Source organism: Convolutriloba macropyga, chromosome 6 (genome assembly GCF_964194025.1).
Source record: "Convolutriloba macropyga chromosome 6, txConMacr16.3, whole genome shotgun sequence".
In the NCBI taxonomy this organism is placed as follows: Eukaryota; Metazoa; Xenacoelomorpha; order Acoela; family Convolutidae; genus Convolutriloba; species Convolutriloba macropyga.
In genome coordinates, this window is record NC_134473.1 from 13559700 (window position 1) to 13583259 (window position 23560).

A 23560-nucleotide genomic window follows, 5' to 3' on the forward strand; every position below is an offset into this window, starting at 1 on the left:
TAAACTTTTTATTGCGACAAAGATGTTCATAGTAAAATCTAGAATTTTATTGTGCGAAGTCACATATCAAAAAACGATGAGCTATTCAGGAGCATTCACCGCAGTCATTGGCATCTACTCTGTGGGCAGTTCAGAAGACCCAGATAATATTAGCTGGTCATCGCTTGTCTTTATAATCCCAGATCAATATGGACCAGATATGAACAGCAGATGCTTTCGCATGAGGTATTGGGATCTATTCTGTTTTGCCACCCCCTCCCCCCAGCTTAGTGTGCTTATATCTCTTACGCCCCCCCCCCCCTGCCGCACGTGCTTTTTTCTACATAATAACTATATAACAGCATACCATTTGCAACTTGGCGTAAAAACACGGGAGGGGGGGCGTAAAAACACGGCGGGGGGAGGGAGGGAGGGGGCGTAAAAACACTGGGGGGGGGCAGAATAGATCCAGGTATTGATTTCTACCTGGCTGTTGTTTCGAAACAACCCTATGTGTGATGCCGGGACACCCAAACTTGGAAGTGACTTAGTCACTTCTATTCATTAACTTACTCTGAAACAGGGTATATAAGTTTTTACGCAATTTATTTTTTAAACGTTTTCTCAGCAAAAACGTTGTAAACATTCTGGCGCATGAAGATAACGAATTAGTGTATCATTACAAATTAGTAGCTATAGAGTGTTTGGCGAGATGTTGCTAGGACAAGCTAGGAGACTTCAGCTATCGTCATGTTGCTTCTAATACTACTGTACTCATTGAATCAGCAAGGAAATTGTCATCTTGGCTTTGGGATTGCCTTTTCCATTTTTTCAGTTTTTGGGAATTTTTTTATAAAAGAAAATTTACAATTATGAAATCTTGGTTCATAAACGATCATTGTTATTATGAATAGTTCAGCCCGAATCACCAATGGAATCACACTCGCTTCCTTCTTGAAAAAAGTTGTTTGAGGTAATACTTTCAGCACCTGCATTCAAATTTTCCTCGCCAATAAAATACAACTCGTATGATAGAGCATAATATTGTGAGTTCCCCCTCATGGGGTCAGTCGTCAAAAACTTATCAGTATAGATTGTCCCCGCTCATGGGAGACACACTTCTCAAAACCGACTCGCCTCTTAACTGCTGGGATAAGGTTTCAAAGATTTGCTCGCGTTTCATTTGTGTCTACAATCTCGCTTGCAAGGAGCATGATCACGGACCCCCGAACTGCTGTAGCAGACACTGATTGAGATAACCTACTGAAAACTAACGCCAACCCTGCCAGTTGAAAACTTCTGTTATCAGCCAGAGTAGCGATTCCTTTGAGGGTTTTACGAACTGTCTCTGAAAGTCCCCAAAACGACTCAAAAGCCAGAGGGATGAATTGAAATCCAACTTTAAAACATTTCTGAGAGTACTGTTCGTACTTCCTTTCCTCGGTAGCTGACAGGGCGGAACCACTCTTCTCCGACGCATTTATAATAAAGCTTGACTGCAAGGGAGAAGTGAAAATAACGTCCAAAGCGGCTGGTTGACCGGAATTTCATACAGGTAAGAGAATGTCGCGCAATCTGGAGTTATTGTCGGGCAGTGAGTTCTTGTGTTCACAGATGGGAGATAAAAGAGCTCCCGAGCATTTTGATATAATTTTTTCTCATATGCGACCATGACGAGAGATCATATCACCACGACCATGGCATGACACGACATGACTGCCCATTACATCTAGAGTCCGGGAATCCCAAAAGGGACATTTTCTCTCGTTCTCAAGTAATTTAACATTCAGTCGGTTTTTAAGAGCCAAATGAAACGCATTGAGAGATAAGTGGGATAACCAAAAATGGAGTGGGTGCTGCGAATAACCAGGCACTAAAACTGCGGTAGAGAAGGAGATTTTAAACGAGCTTTTTCTCTAATGGAATTTTGCTTTGCTAAGAAGTTGTTTTAAGCTGAGTTATGAAATTCCTCCCAAGTTTTTTTAAAGGGGTGTTGCGCAATTTTGCCTAATTCTTCAATTGCCTTTACATATGAGATGTCTTTAGATGGATCATGGCCTACAAGAACAGGCAATTGAAGAACGGACCCAACGTATGCAGCCTGAACCTGAAATGCTGATCGTCTTATTCCTACAAAGGTTTTTGTTGATTGGGGGCTTGCTTGGTATTTGACCTCACAACTCCCAGGATTCCTCCAAAGGTTGCACCCTGAACCAAATCGAATTATTTTTCGTTCGAAGGAGAATTTTATCGCAAAGAGTCGACCAGTTTGGGGGCACCCAGGCAAAAACGCAAAATACCACGGGCAGATTGTGGATCGGTCACATATGCTAAATTGCCTAGAGGTCGGGTAATTTGCTTTCAACTTCATCAATGAAAAACCAGATGGCCAGTGAAAACAAAAGTTGACCCAGTGGATCGCCTGTTGCACTCCTGACTGACTGTCAACAGTCGAGCTATTGACGAACAAATCACTATGCTTCAAGTAACAAAACAATGCTAAGGACATTATACTAGGCATCGAAAATTTTGTTCAGCCGAGGAAATGACTTCACTGATTTAAATGAGTTTCTGAAATCAATTTGGAGTATGCTTCCACTTTTTCGCTTCACTTTTCGAAGGTTACTTTTGTGGCATGCATTGTGCTCTCGGCTCCTCCCCTAACTGCAACTTGGAAAAAATTTGAAAAAAATTTGTTTTTTAATCGAAGAGTTTGAGTTAAAGTTAGCTGGCTCCCTTTTTCACAAAAATGGATCTAATTAATCCTTCAAAAAATTTCCGCTCCTTGTTCTATTGATTTTGCACAACCTTATGGTATGATATCAAAATTTTGCATAACAAGTAAGAGAACTCAAGAAGCAAATACAACGAGAAGTTCCAAATACTTGAAAAGGAACAATACGGCTTGTGCTAAAGGTTCTCGGTGCTCATTTCTTCAGAAGCAACATTTATTTGCTAAAACATGAGCATTAAAACAATGGCTGGTTCGAAAACATTTTGATAAGTACCATAGCCCTAAACAAGGAAAAATGAAAACTTTTTTTCAAAAAAAAACATTAAAATAATTGCTATACAAGTTATACTATTTGCCATTAAATTTTCTGATCCTTAAATGTTCAGAACAATTTTTTTTTGCCAAGATCAGCAAAATAACTAAATTGAAAGCGACAAACGTTTTCGAACCCTTTTTTCTCCTGCGAAAATCCACATAATATCCCTGCTGCGGAAATTTTTAAAAACTTAAGAAAACCGGAAAGTTTTACTTTGTTTATGTTGTACGTATAAGATATACAATGCTGCGCCGCACTTTGAAGAAATAAGAGTGATCACAGTCTTCAAAGTTATATATATCAGTACAAGTCTTGAGTTAGATTTCAAGGAGTTGAACAAATTAGCAACCTGGTCATCAGTCTCAGTTAAAGAGTTGCCTTCGGTAACAAAATTATACGAAAATTCAGAACTTGAAAAACTTGTTATAGTTTTTTTAAGAACTGGCGTTGTCAACGCCACAAAATTCAATAACATTATCCCCGACAAACGGTCACACAAAAAGACTTTAAATAACTCACACGAATTCTCTTGAAAAGCAATGAGGGACAAACCACCGAAAAGACAACCGATGCGAATTTCCGCAAAATTTGAAGTCTTCTACGGTCTTTGAAAAAAACGCCATTGTTTGTTTAACAAAATTTGGGTTGGTATAAAGTTAAACTTTAAAGATTGGAACAATAAACATAACCGACTAACGTCAGGCGAATTGCTCTCAAACGACCGGCGAGCGGTCGGCTCCGTCAGTACCTGGCCACTGTTTAGTGAGGTTAGCTTTAGCTTGATTGAAGGGGCCTGAGATTAGAGTAATAGACGATGACATCATGCCACATAACAGCCGCTGAAGTGCGGCATCAACAAAAGAGTTAAGAAGAGAGAGAGAGAGAGAGAGAGAGAGAGAGAGCGAGATTAAATATGAGTGAGAAAGAGAAGGAAAGAAACGCCAGCCAACACAAAGAGAGACAGAGAGCTAGGAATTTTTTCCATGATGTTTTCTAGCTTTGTTAGTAACTAAATCATATAGAAAAAAACTGAAAGCGCAAAATTCAAAAAAAAAGTTTCCACAATTCGCAGTAAAGAAAATGTTCAAAAACAGTTTTTGTCTCTGGATTTTTGTCAAGTAACCCATCTGCAAGACTTAAAAAGCTTCGTTGGCCAGTAATGATCGTTAAACTCAGAAAAGAACGAAAATATTCAAATATTTTGAAAACAATTGAAAATTTTATTAAAATATCTTGCTAAAATTCAAGATATTAAAATCTTCAAAAGCATTTCATTTTCTCAAGAGACCATCCAGTATTCCAATTTCAAGCTTTAAATAGTTTCTCTGGCTCATAAAAATATGATAATATGATTTGTAACATGATAACTTGTAACATGATATTAATTTTCCAAGAATTTTAAAAAAAAATATTACAAATCTTGCTAAAGTTGGCGTCAAGAAAATATTGATAACCATTCCATTTTCTCAAGAGACTATTCAGTATCCTCATTTCAAGTCTTTAACAATCTCACTGGCTCATAAGTATCCATACACTTGGAATATGATAACAATTTTTCAAAAACTTTTCAAACTAAATTTCATCAACAAATTGCAACTCGAGTCATTAAAATAATTATATTCATTCAATTAACTCTAGAAAACAAGCAACAGCTTACTATCAAACCTCGAAGGAGGTTTTTTGGCTCTTGAGGCTGGAAAAACCTTTAAAAAATTTAAAAAAAAGGATGATTGTCAAAAATTTTTCAAAAAAATGCTCGTTAAAAGTGATAATCTTCAAAAAGACTCCATTGCATTTAGCAACTATACAATAACATATTATCAAACTCGAGATGAGGTTCCTTGGCTGTTGAGTCTCGATAAACCTATGGAATGATAAAAAAATTTCAAAAAGTTTCAAAAAATTGCAAATTTTATTGAAAAAATTGTTAAATTTGTAATATTAAAAAGTTGAAAACTTTTTTATGGCAAATTAAAAGTTTTCAGTAACCTATCATCAAGGCCTAGAGGACGTTTCTTGGTTCCTGAGGCTGGAAAACTTAGATAATGACAATAATTTTCGAAAAATTTGAAAAAAAAATTTAAGTTTTATCAAACAATTGCTAAAATTTGTGATGCTAAATGTTGAAAACCATTCCAATACCACTAAAAACTAAGCAGCAAACCCTATTATTAAACCCTTAAGGAGGTTTTCAGAACCCTGAGGCTGAAAAACCATAAATAATGACAATAAATGTTAATTTTTTTGAAAAAATGCAATTGCTGTCAAAAAAAATGTTAAAGTTCGTGATGTTAAAATCTTGAAAAAGTCCATTACGCATAGAAACTATACAGTAACCTATTATCAAACCCCATAGGAGGCTCCTTGGCTCTTGAGATTGGATAAACCAAAAAAACGACAAAAATTTTCAAAAAACTTAAAAATTTTGCAACTTTTGTCAAAAAAAAATGCAACAATTCGCGATGTTGAAACCACTCTATTACCACTAGAAATTATGCCGTAACCAATTATCAAACCATCGAGTGGGTTTTTTGACATTTAATGCTGATAAAACTCAAAAAATGACAAAAATTTTCAAAAAGCTTGAGAAAATTCTGATAATTTGTATAAATTTGCGTGTTTTAGCGAGCGGTTGTTCGTCAGGGGGGGGGGGGGGGGATTCACTGGGGTGGTGATGAGGGTGGCAACAGTCGGGTGTGGTGTCAACAGTGCGTTGGGGGGCAAATTTGGGGGGGGGGTTCAACAGTGGGGGGGTCTTCAACCTCTCAGAACCGCTCTTCACACCATAAGTATAAGTCTCCAAAACAGTTTGGGCTAAAACAGAGCTGAAAGGCTCTAAGAGCAGTTAATGCCCGCTGGGCGCTACCTGTTTATCCCGTTTTTGAGGACGAAAATTCAAAATCGTCAGACGAAAAATCGGTGAAGCGAAAAATCGCATAAAAAACATAGCCGGTAGAATACCGGAAACGACTCGAGTCGTCGGGCAAAATAATCTCTACACTATTTTGGACGCGGGGGTTAGGTATGTTGGGGTTGAGGGGGTAGGTACGTTTGGGGGGGGGGGGGGGGTAGGTACGTTTTTTTTTGGGGGGGGGTTGGTACGTGGGGGGTAGGTACGTGGGGGGGGGGGGTAAATTTTTTGGGGGCGGGGCGGGGTAGGTAGTTAAATCGGATCAAATTTTCTCAAATTGACCTCTTCACCTTGAATTACAGGCTGTTACCAATTGCTATACATTACAAACTAAGCTATTGTTAAAGTCCAATGTTCGAAAACAGAAGACAACAATCAAAAACGGATGTAAAAGCTCGAAAACAAAGAAGTCAAAATTCAAGTCATGAACAAACTTGCTTTCTGCTAAAAAAAAACCTGTAGAATCTCAATACTCCTCTTCGAGTCGTAAAAAGACCGACAGGACTATTATAATTGCTACAAACTTCATTTGAGAGCAATTAATAATAATAATACAATGAAATGTGGGGAACTAAAGCAAGCTTGCTTACAACCATTTTGAACAGAACTAAAGAACAGCGTTCTTTGCGGTGAACTTCATATTTCAGTGATCATGGATTAGGTACAATTTTAAACTACTATATTTTATCAGATTAATATTAATCGTTAGACATGATTTGTAGCGATTGCTTCTGATCAAAAATCTACTTTACAGTTTATGTTTTTTGGTATTTTTGGCAGGAAGATGTTTTGTATGTACGGGTACTTGACAGAAAGAGATGAAGATCCTAGTGGGGAGGGAACCAGTGACAGACATCGTCCAAATTGGGATTCTAGGTATGACCTGGTATTCGAACGAATGATTGAGAGGTCATACAAAGAGATTAACTTCTTCTCCATGGACGAAGGCGAACGAGGTACAGGTTTATAACATACAACAACCCATACCTAGTTTACCTTAATACCTAGATTTAACCGTGTTGCCATGCACAATGTTAATTCACTATTCAATCAGACTAAGCACAGTCGTTGTTCTGTACAAATCTTGGTGGGAAACCTTCTTGCTAATTTTTTTTCCATTAAATATGTCGGTCTACAAAATCTTAATATTCTGACTTATTCTGAATTAGTGTTGGTCAAAATATAAAGAAAATAAATTCACGCGTAATTTATAGATTCTCTAGATATAGACCTTGACATATGAAAAGAATGTAAAAATCTAAGTAGTGTCAATAATGACTATGAGTACACAGTCCAGCATGAGAGTTAAAGTCCCACTAAAATCTTTTAGCTAATTAACATCAGTAATTTAAATGAATTGATCACACTGATCAGATAGTTAAGGTCGATAACGGTCTTCCCGGGTTGACCACCTAAGCCTTTCTTTTCAAAACCAGGGTTGCAACTCGGGATATAGTTACTCTGTAACTTACCTCTGTCCCTCGGCTTCCTCTCCAGGAGTCTTTCCCCATGCATTTATAATATGAGCACGTGTTGCCATCTTGTGCAGGCGAGAGGATCTCTCATCTAGTTTAGAAGACATTACTATTATCCGCCTATTAATTTCTATTTCGGTTTCAGTAATTATTAACCAATTATTTATCTAATCAATGTTTGTCTTTTAGTCAACCAGTGGTTTTGTACCAGTGTGGCATGTATTAAACAATTATGTGGAAGAATACACAAAATGATCTCTGCTTGATTTGCTGTCATTGGTCAAGAGCTATTCACTTTATCAAGCACAGTATACACATTGTTTGATTGTATGTTTGAATAAATTTAGACAGCTTTCCATATAAAACATCGTATACTACAGTTAAACACAATTTCCTTAAGGGGACTGACATGTTCAATCAGTTGGACCCCTTTGGTTCTGATCAAAGACATCAGACTCTAGATCTGTCTGTGATCAGAATGCTGCTTTTTGTTGCTTCTTGACATCAGAGCTGACATCTCTCTGAAAAAAACAGAAAATCAAAAAAATTTCCGCTCGAAATGGTCTCTGATCAGACTAATGTGCACTTGAATCCAACTCTGATCAGACCATTCCCATCCCGAAGTGACTTCTGATCATACCATCCCCAGACCAAAGTGACCTCTGATCAGACCATTCCCATCCTGAAGTGACTTCTGATCATACCATCCCCAGACCAAAGTGACCTCTGATCAGACCATTCCCATCCTGAAGTGACTTCTGATCATACCATCCCCAGACCAAAGTGACATCTGATCATACCATCCCCAGACCGAAGTGACCTCTGATCATACCATCCCCAGACCGAAGTGACCTCTGATCATACTATTGTGCGCTGGAACCAAATCCCAGACCCTGTAATTTTGGTCTGGGAACATACCGTGTGCGTTGGACTTGGTCTGATCAGAGGTCACTTCCGGATGGCACCTCAACCTGGGTTGTTTAAAATAATTGTTTTAAAGGCAGTTGATTGTACATTATTCAAATTGGTCTTTCGAGTTAAGTTCTGAACAGACTTTCGTTTGCGTATGATCAGTTAATGGTGCCTTTAATTTGACTGCTGATCAGATTTTAGTTCCCTTCTGATTAAGCCTTTATGTTGATTGTTTACTCTCCCGCCTGAAAACAACATTTCAAGAACAAAAAATTTCCATCAATTTGGTGTGCTTTTACTTCATTGATTAGTGAGTGTCCCAAACCCCTTTTTATGTTAACCATATATTTTGGTGAAGCTGATGTTGGGTGTATATTAGACTAACGCTTTTGCGTGGTAACGATAGATGAGAAACAGTAATCTATTTACATGCTAGATCATCAATCTTAAGATCAGAGTTTTTTGCACGCTGCGAAGGTCACATCTGAAAGGCAATAAGACTCCTAACCAGCAGTCAATTGAAAAGCTTGATTCAACGATTATAAGAGCACGGAAATCTGGTCAGAATTGTTCTCGAATGGAAAATTTAAATAATTACCTAAGTAAATTAATACACGCCACATCATGCAAGTACAGTAGTAAAAAAATAGCCGAGATAATCTGTTAAATTTTCTATGTATAATATTTCTTTGGAGAAATATATTCATTCAACCATTCAAAATAGAGTATTCATTTCAAGTTCTTCAATTTCATATACTGTATGGGAATTAAAATCGAGAAGTACAAAATTTTTTTGAGTGTTTTAAAGAAGTTCAGAGATAATTTTCCCCTGAACTTCTTATTATGTTTTTTTTTCGCTTGATGTAATTGCGTTATTTTTTTTTGCTACTGTACTTGCATGATATGGCGTGCTCTAATTTACCTTAGGTCATTGTTTAAATTTTCCATTCGAGAACAGTTCTGACAGATTGGATAAAATTTGTTTTAAGAGGTCAATTTTAGTCTGGACGGTCTAGATCGGACCTAAGATGAGATCTGAGAGGTCAGAAGAGGTCCATTAACTTTGCGTACTGTATTCGGTCAAATGGAAGTTTCTCGATTCATGTTTTGCTTATGACTCGACCCAAATTTATCGATCGGACAGAGTTTTGGGATATTACTGGGTCAAGCTAAAGTCCTGGGTTTGAGTTCCAGAAACTGAAGTCCAAGTCAGGCTAAAGTCAATTTGCGCTTTTACATTTGTCAGGGTCAGGGTCTTAACCTGGGGGGGGGGGGGGGGGGGGTGGCAAAAAAAAGATATCTTTGTACAGTCTGATGAAACATTTTGGTATTGAAAACTAAGTCATGCAAATCTGCTTCAGGTGGCTGTTGTGACTTCCAAACCCGCATGTACGCAGACTATGGCCGAGAGAGTGCTATGTCCCCAATGGAATACTTTGCACGTCTCTTTGACTTCTCCAGTGGCGAAAAACGTCTCAACTATCTAAGTGTAAGCTAATGTTAACTTGAGAGTTGAGAGCTGTTTCTTTTATTCCTCAGAGATCAAGGTCATCTTAATATTTAAAAACAGTTGACATCTTTAATACAAATTATTAGTATCAATTATTTGGTTCGTTGAAGCCAAACGCTTCTACATTTTTTCAACCTAAGAAAAAGGAGGTCAGTGATGCGATCTTTTCATATTATTGATCAAATTTCTTGATCTCAGTATATTTTGTTAAAGTTGTTGAAATTTTCCAATCATTTTATAAAGGCGTTATTCATTGTTCTGTGTAATCTTGACAACTTGCTCAAATCTTTGATGTGCATTGATCTATAGATACTGATTAATCAGCCCACGATCCTAGGAGCCATTAACTATCCTAATATATTCCATAGTTCATTGCCCGGTAATTAAGAGTACTCTCTGGTTGCACTATTTAGTTTAATGCCCTCATTCAAGTCAACAAGTGAACGCGTTTCGGTGACATATTGGGTAAACCTTATGAGAGGGAGAAATCTTTCAGTGGAGCGTTTTTCTTAAAATTAAAAGAAATCTTTTTTCTTTTTATTTGTTAAAGAGAAAAGTTTTCAACAAAACTTCTCTTCTACTTTCTTGCTCAAATGCTCAACCAAACAAAAACATAATTGCATGGCACTGAAATTTCAATTCAAAATATAGTCCTCAACGATGGCTGAACAAGAAAACAACTACTTTGACGGAAACTGCACAAATGTTTTTACCAATGCCTTTCAATGGTACGGGTGATATACCAGCATACATATAAATTTTGTCAGTATTTTATAGAATTGTCTTTTAAAACCTTCTAATGCAAATGAAAGAAAGGTGGGTGGATGGGAAACAGCTATACGTTGATGAAAGACATCCAATATTACCTGTGCAATTTGCTTGAGAACAGTATTTAAAATCTTTGAATTTTTCTATTAAGCACTTAGGAAACTCCAAGCAAATCCTTAAAACGTGCTGAGTTCTTGGAAGATATAAAATTCTCACAGAGAAAGCACATCTTGACCACTTTGAGGAATTTTGAGGACATATTGCATTGAAAGTTTTCTTGACTACATAATTAATCAAAGAGTGTCGACGGGAACTCAGAAAACAAAAAATGGTTTTTTGGGTGCTGCTTTGAAAACAGACATATAAATGAACGGATTGTACAATTTAGTGATTGGATAAACTATATCAATTAAACGAATTGATTTGATGAGGGAAATCATTATTATTAAAAGTCAACTGAATTTTAGCTCTTAGAAAAACTCAGTCAAATAAATAGAACCAACCAATCAACAACAGCCTTAGCTTTCTTTTCTTTGGCTGGGTTCCTTTCCCAAACAATCTTATAAATCTCATATTGAAAAAAATTAAAAGCTCTAACCTTAGGGATCAAGTTTTCAAATAAAAAAGTTGTTTTAATGCAAGCATATTTCGTGTGCCGCAGTAGTTCTGACGTTTTTCTCACCAAAATGACGAACAGTACCCTTTATCGTCTCTAACCTTGAAGTTCTCGTAAGTTCTCGTACTGATTTAATAGATTCGGTTTTCAGGGAATTGTAAAAAATATAAGGAAAACAAATAGTCTCACATTTAAACAAAGCATAGGAAGTCCCATTTCAGAACAATTCAGTTTCGATTCTGAGTGATTTGAAACTTTCCACAACTGACTTAAAGATAAAATTTGATTGTGCCAAACAAAATTTGTGAAATTTGAGAAAATATTGAACAGGGACAAAAAAGTGGTTCGCAGAAAGAAAAGCAAAACTTTCAATCAAAACAAGAAAGCTTAGATAACCACAACAAACCTAAAAAACAGTTACAATTGAATTCGGTGAGGCTTAGCTATCAAATATAATCAGAAAAGAAGTAAACAAATTAGTAGATGAGCAAATTTTTCCTCAAAAACAATTTTAATCTGAAAGAAACTTACTTTGAATAACTTTTATTGATAAAAATGCGACCAACGGGAACCACGCAAGTTCCATTAGTTGTATTCAATTCCCACTAATTGAATTAGTTGAATTAGTTCCATTAGTTGAATACAATTTCCATACAATTGCTCGCATTACATTTTGAATAACTATATTGAACGTTATTAAAGTAGTAAAAGTAGTAAAAGCTGAAACTCAGGTCCAGATTTCAATACTTAAAACAGATAAAATTGAAATAATGTCAGTGCATGCCATTTTGGTAAGCAATGCATAGAATTCGGTGGTTCTTTAATATCTTAAGTGTTGGAAAAAATCAACGCAGTCCTCTGCGTTTCTCTTCGCCTATTGTTTTTCTTTGAGAATGTGCTGAGTTGCGATGAGATATTTTCCTGTTCCGACCAAGCTGTAAAAAAAACAATTTGTCTTTCACAAATATAGCGTGGAACAATTTTTCACTACTACTTGATAAACGGTGAAAAAAGTCACTGCTAAGTTAAATAGTTTCATACACAAAATGAGCATAAAATAAAGAGAAAACGTAGGGCTGATTGGGTTAAAACTAATTGCTTCAACGCTTAAAATGGCATTTTAAAAAAGTCTTTGCAATAAGCAATCGAGATGCCAGATTCTTGCAGCAAAAATAATGTATGTTTATCTCAATGCTTACAAGATGTTTTGCCGAATATTTGGCAAAATCGAAAACTTTCCACATTTTTTCCTTGATGGCTGAATTCCTTTTTCCTTGCACTTAAATGGGTAATTTTTGTGCGACAGGCAACTCCTCGCACGCCGTCTTGCTTGACAACAAATTCAACCACGAAATTTATAAAATAGTTTTTAAGCCGCTTAGTTTACTTACATTCTGTTTTTTTGAATAAACTAAATGTTCTCGAAAATAATTTTCCCTAACAATAATGAAACTGGAAACTGCCAAGCAGAAAATTTTTTGTGTCCGACGGGAAAAGTATGAATCAGAGCTGAATCATAGTACTTCTCAGTCTGTATCATTTTTATTGCCGACTCGAATGTGTTACTCATTCTGAGCAGTGAAAAACTCGGAACAAAAATTGGAGAGAAAAGGGGGAAGTCCAGCCTCTTTTAGAAAAAAATGAACGTTCTACAACAAATCATTCTTCATTTTAAACAAAGTTTGAATAAAAATCAAACGAAAAGGCTCAAGTTTTGCATTAAAAAATATATCTTTACTCCTTGAACGCAGTTTAAGTGACTTAGTCAATTTTCTAGCTAGTCATGTTTGTAGCAGCAACTTTTCAAAGTGGTAAATTTTCCAGTCAGACCTTTTCGAAAGTTCTGAAGAAGATCGGGTCTCAGGAGAGTTGACCTGTTCGCAGCATCTGCGACAAGAAGGGGACATTTCAAGAATACTTCTTAAGCATTTTTGTGGTTGGAACGCAAGATGCAAAACGAAAGGGTTTTGATAAAAATTAGATATAGAATACTGATATGAAAGTGTAAAATATCGTCGAGGGGGAGGATTTGCGTGTTCCATTTAAAAGGGTAGAGTAGTTGGGTCGTGAATAGGGGCTGGGGTTGGAGTTGAGGTCTGGGGGGGGGGGGGGGTGTCAGCGAAACAAGCTGAATGGGATTGGGGCTTGGTGGAGGGAGAAGGAGGGGAGGGAGAACGATCGGAGGGGTGACAGGGCAGGGTTAACTCAAAATAATTAATTTCATCTAACAGGAATGTAAAAAATTTAACCTAAAGTACACCATAACTAAAGCACCTCTTAAGAGAAAATCAGAAACATCTGAAACAGAACACGTTTCTACCATCGAAAGGTATTTTAAACGTGATTTAGTCGCGTTTAAGTGATTTTTCACTGGCACAACGCTCAAATAACCCGTTGTTCAGTGCAAACAACTCTTTATAGTTATTTGCAAACAAGTCTTTTTCATAAAGTCGAGGTCTCGACTGCGGGCTATTTGAAAAATTTGGGGGATTTTACGCCATTTTGAGATCTGTTTTTTGTTCACTCGTGTTCTACTGACAGAAGTGTTTCAATCACAGCAAATGAGCCCTCCCGGCTTAGTGCATAATTTATTTCCATCCACTCAACAATGGTTAGAAAAAACTTAAGAACCTATTGCTCTAGAAAGGGGCTTTGCATTTAAAATTGTTACCAACTATAGTTACTATTGATAACTTTCGAAGCCCATGTGTTGTTTCAAACCATTACCAGTTCCGGCTTCCAGAACGAAGTGACCTCTGATCTGACTTTTTTATACTAATGTCTGTTGCTAGATAAACACAACTTTCATGGTAAAAAGTTACTTGATCATAGTAAAAATAGAAACTGAGAAATCCTGTGATTCAGCGCTGAGTTACTATATTACTGTGATCCAGGCATCTGCAAGACTTCAAAATTGAGTCTTCTTTGTGTATTAGGTTAGGTACGATGAATGTTTGGGTAACGTGGTGACGGCTGTTGGTTTTGGAGTGGGTAAACTCAAGTACATAGCCGAGGACACCCGAGTGAGACGACACGACATCCACCGACTTGCAGTCTACAGACCCATCACATCTGTCGTTGCATACTCGGATTTCATCATGACCAGTGATAGGATAGAAACGGGTCTCACTTTCGAGTTGTTCAAACGAAGGGTGTTATGTACGGAACAGCCCTGGATTTGTGCCAAATACGGTCCAAGAACAGCTTGGCCATTTGACTTTTGATTCAAAATTGACATCGAAAACAAAAAATGATTGCACAGATCAATCAGAAACAAAGATAAAACTTTGCCTTTCATGCCTGTCACTAAGTTAATACACCCGAATGAAAACATTATCCTGTTGTGGTGACTGACTTGAAACTGCGCCTTTTCCTCCCTGGGGAGTATAATAATCTATGATTGACATGTTTCTCGTCTGTGTTCTTTACAAGCGTCTACTGATACCGAAAGAAACCTTTCGCTTGCTTTTCAACCGGGCCGAGGATTTTACCCAAAAATAACGGGAGAAAAGAGTGTAGAGAGTGTAAAAATAATATTTTTACAGCGTTAAAGCCCCGCTTATTAAGGGTGGACATGTTATTTAAAGAGGTAATTTTAAGGTTTAAAGGTGGAATAAGAGTGAATAAACTTATTTTTACACATTTTGGACACCATTACAACTTCCTTTTACACTCTTTTGATTACACCACTAAAACTAATTAATAATTGATCTCAAACGAAGTTTGTAGCAATTATATTAGTCCTGTCGGTCTTTTCGTTATGCGATTTTTCGCTTGACCAATTTTTCGTCTGACGCTTTTGACTTTTCGTCCTCAAAAACGGGATAAACAGGTAGCACCCAGCGGGCATTAAGTGGTCTTCGAGTCTTTCAGCTCTATTTCAGCTCAAATTGTTTTGGAGACTTATACTTATGATGTGAAGGGCGAATCGTAGAGGTTGAAGACACCCCCACTGTTGACCCCCCCTATTGCCCCCCACCGCGCTGTTGCCCCACGCCCTGTTGCACCCCCCCCCCCCATCAGACTCCCCGGTGCAGCCCCCCCCCCCCCCGGTGGCTTGCTACGGACAAACAGCAGCTCTTTAAAAAACGCAAATTTATACAAATTTTTACAATTTTTTTTCAATCTTTTTGAAAATGCTTGTATTTGTTTTTGAGTTTTATCAGCCCTGGGTGTCAGGGAACATCTTCTAAGGTTTCATAGAAGGTTACTGCATAGTTTCTAGTGGTAGTGGAATGGTTTCAACTTTTTAACATTATAGCATATTTTTGACATAACGTGCAATTGACATTTAAATTTATAATTCACGTCTTTCCAGACGCAAGGTCCACAAAACCTCCTTAAGGGTATGAAAATAACTTTCTGAAAAATTTATATTGGCAATGGAATAGTTTTCAACTTTTTAATATCATAAATTTAGGATGTTCCAATTTGATGGATCTTTATTAGCCAATGAAACTATTTAAAACTTGAAAAAAGGAAACCCAAAAGTCTCTTGAGAAAATAAAAAGGTTTCAAAAATGAAGATTTTAATATCTTTAAATTTAGCAAAATTTCGTTTTAGTAAAAACTTGTGATTGCTTTCAAAATTTTTGAATATTTTTGTCTTTTTCTGAGTTTAATGATCATTACTGGCCAATGAAAAATTTTAAGTCTGTCAGATGGCTACTTGGCAGATCTGCAGAGACAAAAAATGGTTATGAAAATTTTTTCACTGCAAAATCTGGAAACTTTTCTTTAAAATTTTGCAACATTTTGCAAATTTTTAAAATATCAGTTTTTTTTCAACTTGATTTATTTACTAACAAGGCTAGCATCAAAGCTAATCTCACTAAAACATGGCTAGCTACTGACGAAGCCAAACGCTGACCGGTCGTTTGAGAGCACTTCGCCCGAAGTTAATCGGTTATGTTTACACTCTTTTGATTACACCATTAAAACTTATTATTACATTCTTTTTTACGCTCTTTTTCTATCATTTACACCAGTAAATTACACTTTAAAACGAAACTCCAGGCGTATTACAGGCGTAAAATGGAACTAAAGGCGTACTGAAGGACGAGCACTGATTGAAGAAATATATATAAAAAAGAAAAAGTCTCTAGTTGAATTTTTAATCAACTTTTCGAGATCTTTCCAGTTTGCTTTGCAATGCCGTGGTTGTAACAATATTGCAAACAATACAGAAAAATAGTGTCATCGGGAATTGCAATTTTTTTACAGCTTGACCCAGGAAGCTTGCACCCAAAGAAGGTAAAAAATTGTCTATTAGTGGACTACAAAACAGTGTAATTGTAGTGTACTTCTACGAGTATAATTTCTAGAAGATTGTAGTGTACTCTTAAGAGTGTACTCTTGGAGTTACACTCTTCCTCTCTTCTCCCTACAAAAAATTCGACTAAAGAGTAATCTTAAGTAACTTTGTAGAGTTTATATACATAAGAGTGTAGTAAAGAGTGTAAAGAGTGGAGTAAAGAGTTAAAGAGTGTAAAAAGTGTAATATCCTCAAAAATACACTCTTACATCCGGTCTCGGCACAGGCGTTATGAGAAAGTAGCAGCGATTAGGAGACCAAATTGAAGGATTAAATATTAGTTTCTATAGTCTACTTTTATAATGTAATAGGATACAATCTTGAAGACCAGCTGTGAAAGTGAGAAAAAATTAGCACCAGTGGACGGTTGCTAATGATGTCACACCTGATAGTTTGTATAATAAATGAAATGGCTATTCCCATGTCTCATTAGGCTATGCAAATTTTTATGTGCAAAAACGAACGGCAGTTTAATAACACATAATACTGTAATCAAAAAAATTGTTTCACGGGGGGCAGGGGTAGTTCTAATGATTTTATGAAGCGTAGTGTTCCATAGTTTCTGAAGTTTAGTGGTTTTGTTAGCTATAAAGTGATTTGTTAGTTCATTGCTAGGTGAGGCCAAAACACATACTGTATCGTTTTTAGAATAGAAGAGAATAGTTATTTCAATTAGGGGATATTGGACAACATTTCAAATAATTATATCCAAATACAATCTAAATAGGACACAAAATGAGCATAACTACTCTTGAATTATGTGCCCATATATGAAAAATAGTAACAAAACCAAAAAAAAAGATGTCCTTTTGCTCAAAAATTTTAAATTTTACCAATACAGGATAAAAACAGCCTTCTTATCTTTAATGTAAAGCTAACTGATTTTTATTATATGTGCTTTCATTTGCTGATAACTAAGGCTCTGAAAGTTTGTGGGTAATAAATTCAGTTTTTCAGCCAATTATACGTTTTTTCAACAAGTTAGGTAATGACTTTTTCTGTATAAAAGTGGTGGGGAAATCGTGCTCTTAAACTGCATCTCGTTTGTTTCTTAATGACTGCCAAACTTTGCAAAGTTATATTAAATTTCAGCGGAGATTCGGATCTTAATTGTTTGAAACTTCTTTAACAAGTTCAATCATGTAAAGTCTGTATGCAGGATAAATCTATTAGTGTAAGACCGATTTCTATTTTTCCTGAAAAAAAACTGCTTGAAATATTTTTTTTAGGAATCTATCATTTTATTCTAAATAATTTTGGCTATGTTTCCATAGACTAAAGAACCATAAGTTAAGATCGATTTGGCAAAAAATTTAGAAAAGATTAGATGACCTTTTCTTGGATAAAAAATGTTGTACCCTTGATCACGGAAATGTTAACTTTTTATATCAATGTAGATTCCAAAATACTTTCTTGATGTTTTGTAATTCAGAGCATTATCCTTGGGTTTTAACTTTTTTGTAGGTTTCCCAAAATTGGTGCCTTTGCATTTGTCCTAATAAATTGTGGCCCAGATTAGAGCCCTGTGGTACGCCACAAACTGTTTGTTTTTCTGTCGTTCTTTTTGCGACTTGCAATTGCTAACTGGGTGCGCCCAATTAAATAACTTTTTAACACCGTTAAAATTGCACCGTTAAAATTTATATATACCATTAAAAATGAAAAAATGTACTTGTAGTTTTAGTAACAACTCATCATAGTCTTTTGTATGGAAAGCTTTGCTTAAGACATTAAAACTTGCCCACTTAGCTTTTTGTTAGCAATTACGGTTCTGCTATCAGGGTAACGGTTTGCACACATGACATTTAAGGCCTAAAGACAAACTGTTTATTAGCTAGCAAACTGATTTTTACTTAAAATTTGAACAACCTCATCAGTGAGATCAGTAAGACCAGTAAATGGATATGTCTGTAATTACCAGGATCACTTTCCCTACTTTTCATATCAGTGTAGTACTTTGGCTATTTTTAACGAATCTTGGAAAATTACGCACCAGCAAACAACTATTTATGGCTTTTGCAAGATGGAATTCATTAATGGGAGAGCAACACTTCAAACTTTGATTTGATATTCTATCATGACAAGTATTTTCCTTGTTTTTCAGTTTCCTCTAGATATTTTTAACCTCTGATTTATATGTTTGATGATAAGCCATCGTTTATTTAATATTTTAGATATCATAGCTGTTTTTTTGTTATGAAATTCGTCCGATAATTGTGGAATAATTGAATCATAGTAAAAGTTGAAGTCAGCAAGATTTGGTAAATCGATGATTTTGTCCTTTCTTCTGCGAGTTTTTTGTGTCCTGTAAACTGTTTTTGGGTTTAATTTTTTGCCTAGTTTTTTGAAATTATTGTCTCTTTTTTTGTCAATTTGGTTACCTTTTTTGTAATTGTTTATAGTTAGTATTAATTTCAATATTAAGCTCTGCCATCTATTTTTGAAACATTTTGTTTCCCTTTACAATTGCCTTTCTGATTTTATTTGTTATCAAACTTGCATATTTAGGAGTATCAAGCGTAGCGAAAGCCTTTTCCGGCGCAAATTTGTTCAATTTTTCATTTTTTCTTAATATCTTTTTTCTGATTTTATCATTAGCATATAAATTCTCTGGAACTTTTGTGTTATTCTGTTCTGAGACAAAAACAAATTTCAGCGCTTTGTCTGATTTGGTTGTTTTCAAATTTTGCATGAGTACTGATGATTGAATGTTTCCAATGTTTGTGCTTTATACAATAATTTCAGCAGTTTATATAAAATGATTGCTTGTTGTGTTCGAAAGCGTTTCGGTTTTGATGTTTGTTTTTGGGATTATCAGTGCAGCTCTTTGAATTTTTGGAAATTTTTGTTGGAAACAATTTCTTTTACTGGGAAATCGAAAAATTTCAAAGATTATCATATTCTTTTCTATTTTTTTCTCTTTTCGAAGATTAAACTTCCCTCTTTTTGAAATTTCAAAAAAGCAGAACGCTTCCCAGTTTTGCTTTAAAACCAATCAACTTCAAGGACGGAGGTCTTTAAATTACACAGAAAGTAAGCAAATCTTCTTCTTTTTATCGAATTTCACTTGTAAAATCAACTTTTCAGTTTTGTGTTTGTATCTTGTGTTTTTCATTGAAGATTATCCGTAATGTCAAAAACTACTCAGCCTTCGATCCTCGCTTAGTATTTTTTCTCGGTTTTGATACTAATGCCTGATAATTTGGTAGTTCATTATCGTCAGGTTCTTCACTGTCTTTTATATCTTTTAACCGTGTCTCATTTAAAGCAATAACATCAGATTTTTATTCGAAAGTATCAAGGAAAATACTAAGTAAGGGTGATGGAATTTTAAAGACTGAATATTTAAACCCAAAGAAGTTTGATTTATGTTATTAGTGTGACGATCAGCGATTTATGCAGTTTATGACGAATTCTCTTCACTGCTCAAAAAACTTGAGAAGCTAAGTCATTCATCGTTCCAATTTGTACTCTTTTCAACGTTGGAGACACTTCCCAACGAATAAATTGATAATTTCTCAGTCAGGCAGCACATTTTTTTTAGTTTTTCAATTTGTTTTGTACTAGAATGTCTTTGAAAAATTCGTCGAGGTGATTCAAAAGCCGTCTGCGGAACTCTTTTTGATGGAATTTTTTTGAAATTTCATAATGTTTTACTACCGGCGTCTTTACTGTTTCCATACCCCATTCTATATCAGTATTTCCATAAGTTTCAACAAATAAATCAACTTGATGTCGACAGCTTACTGGATACCAAGTTGTATCGTTTTCTGAGAAGTTGACCACGTACTTGGTTTTTTTCGTGGTTGCGAGAAGATTTTTTTTATTTTATGCAATAATTATACATGTCTCTATCATTTTCCGCTAGATGCTTGTTTTTGTGAATGTTTGCCCCCAAACTGGATCAGGAAACAATTTTTTTACCATATCGAATAACTCTGATGGTTAGAAAAGAATTTAACGATTATTGGCTTTCTTTTAACTTTCTTAGGTACGTAATGGCTGGCCGCAATATCATGCGTTTTAGTTGAAGTTTTTACTGACCTGATTATTTCCACATTTTTGTAAACCGGGTGTTCGCCACCGTTCTCTACCCCCATGAAAGATGATTAACGTTCCATATTGGTACTTCTCTTTGCAAGCTCTTGCTTTTTGGTCCTGCTCCCTTCCTGATCCCTTCCTTAGTTGATCTCATCCTTTACGTAGTTGGTTGATTTCTTCCTTCTGGTCGTTATTTTCTTTCACGCAATCCAGAAATAATGAACGCTTTAAATTTGTATCGCTAAGATTGAGTTCATTTTCTATGCAGCGTCATAGTTAAAAGGAATCCAATTGATTTTTTTAACTTAATGCAGTGACAAAGAAGCGACTGTTTGCTAGCTTTTCAATTGCTTCTCTCTATTTGTATTGAGATCGTCAATCGCTTTTGTGGACGTCAATCACTTACACTCAAAAAAATCAAGTGAAACTAGGTGTCTCCAGAAACTTCACTTTAGAAATTTAGAACATGCTGCAAACTGGATGGAGAATTTTCGTTAAGTGAGAAGTGCGCTGAAATTCGTTGACTTTTGAAAAAAATGAAAACCCAACAATAATGCGCTCAAATGCGCTGAACTTCGTTGATTCTTTGCAGAAGTTGCGCAGAAAACCCCTCAGTTTTCAAAAAATTAGGTTGGCTGAGACTTGGACTCTGCGCATTTCCCGTAAAAACGTGAATTCTTAATGTGAGATCAATTTGCTAAGGAGCCAAGACAAGTAACAGAGCACAAGGTAAGAATAGGAAACTTAGCAACCTCTGCTGGGAAATAACCGTAAAAGCTCTTTTTTTCAATTAACAATCTTACAGTTAATAGATAACCTTCCTTATCATATATTCCAGATTTCTTTCCTAACCGTTTTTGAGCTTGGAGAGAGGATTAGCTGCAAACTAAAAGCAGAGAATGACGGATGACCGGACAACAATCGAAAGAACAACAGATCGAAAATAGAAAAATTGAGACAAGAGATCGAAAATTAATCTCCATTCTTATTGGTTATGTTGAGCATTATTTGAGCGCTGCAATAAAATAACCACATTATGGCAATACCTATCGAGGCACGGCCATGCCTTATCGGCCCGTAGAACTCGATATGGATCTATCACAACCGAGCAAAATATCACTATAGAACATGTTAAATGCTGTATAATAAATGGGCGCGCAATTCTGATTGGTCAATGCACAACTTTGATAATTTAATTTTCGATCTTTTGTCTCAAATTTGCTTCCGATCTGTTATTGTCTTCCGATCTATTGTCCTGGCACCGGAAGATAGGTTTCTGCTAGAAGATGGTATTTCTCAATGGCAGCCATTTGTATTTGATGTGGCAAGACACACAAACCTTCCATTAGAGAAATACATAAAAAAATACGTAGATATAGTAGAAAAAACGTGGTATGTATAATGATTTGCAATCTAATGTGCCCAATATTTCTGTAAGAAAAACCCCATGATGATGAAAAATTCATTTATGTTTTGTGTTAAGAACGGCAAACAGTAAATCAACGTTTGTTTTAGTTTTCCATCCGAATCTCTGCTTATCATCTACATTTTACCTAACAAGGTTACTCGTTCCTTCTAATAGTTTTAATTGTAATCACTTTTTTCTCAGCAGCGCTGAGAACCTTTCATAGATATCCCCCGATAGCGGTTGTTTCTATAATAGAACTGAGACATACCGATGAGTACAATTTCCACCTAGAGCTTGCCCTCTTTCCTAGAGAACTACTTTAGGTCGTGAAATCATTAGTGCTTTGGTTATTTGTGTTCCCAAGCTATACAGGCTGCTCTTTATAACTCCCAGGGATCAAAAGCCCGTTTTTGCAAATACAAGTTTTTTAAATTTTCAAATTAGCTTACGTCACCGTTTGACCCGGTTGTATTTTTGCGATTTACAGATCACTTCCGATTATAACATAACAAAACTCTCAAGTTTTTGGTACTCAAATATTCTTTCAACACGTCGTCTTTGCGCATTGCTTCACTCATATTTAACCAATAGAGAATAGGTCAATCAGAATTGACGACCACTTCTCAAATCACAAAGAATCAAAGGGGTGGAGTACCACAATGTGGATAACGAAGTGCCCTAAGCAGACCAAAATTTTGGAGGAGCATAGTTATCAAGAGCATAGACTTGATTCGCAACCTGCACGTGATGTTCCTGGGTGACTACTGCCAGCTCAAGTGGCGGTGGTTAGCTCAGCGGATAGTCTGAGGAAGACTCGAAACAAATTTCAAAAAGAAATCTCTGCCAGTGGTTGTGGTTAGGGACCAATTCAAAAATGGCTATCGCAGTCATGTATTACAAACTTCTAATGATAGAAATGTCTCCGATAAGCAAAAAGATGCCTTAATGGTTCAAAAGTCAACAATTAAACAAAAGTGAAATCGAGACAAGCAGATGAAAGTATCTGTTTAGTAGCAACTTTGATCGACTCCTATTAAAGACGTTTGTGAACTCCCATAAAATTGAATCTCACTGTTTCAAGGCAACTAACGCAAAATTATTGTGAATGAGATATGCGGGAGCGTGATGGTTGCTAAAATATCTGTCTGAAGGCTGATTAAGAGCGTAATATATAACTGTGTTCGTTCCCTGAGCACAGTTAATATCTGAACTGAAAAACATGTAATAAGAAACACTGTGTAGGAACCAGATATTATATACAATGTGAAAGTCACCTAAAAAACCACAGAATGTTGCAAATGGGGATGGCATTTTGGTGTGGACACATGCTCAGCATATGATCTGTTGCGAATCCAAACATTGGGGCTCCAAAGAGAAATGAAGCTCACGGTACACGACTCCTCAACAATGAACTTTTACGTTGAATGCACATTATCTTGGAACTACTTGTTCTGTCAGCAATTGTCGTCATCCCAAACTGACTTAAAACTGAAGCATCCGATATCACGCGACCGTTAGGGACACGGTAGCGAAGTCATGAAGTCATGTGCAATTAACGTGAAAGCACCTCTTCCGG

General features: G+C 36.1%; 1 protein-coding gene across 1 annotated transcript; it reads left to right on the plus strand.

The window, feature by feature from the left end:
* Nucleotides 1–200: 200 nt before the first annotated feature.
* Nucleotides 201–23286, plus strand: LOC142340800 (uncharacterized). The gene is made up of 5 exons (XM_075391521.1): nucleotides 201–225; nucleotides 6721–6896; nucleotides 9689–9816; nucleotides 14158–14531; nucleotides 23227–23286. Exons 1-4 carry the CDS (start codon nucleotides 221–223, stop codon nucleotides 14443–14445), a joined length of 597 nt encoding a protein of 198 aa, XP_075247636.1. The 5' UTR covers nucleotides 201–220; the 3' UTR covers nucleotides 14446–14531; nucleotides 23227–23286.
* Nucleotides 23287–23560: the final 274 nt, after the last annotated feature.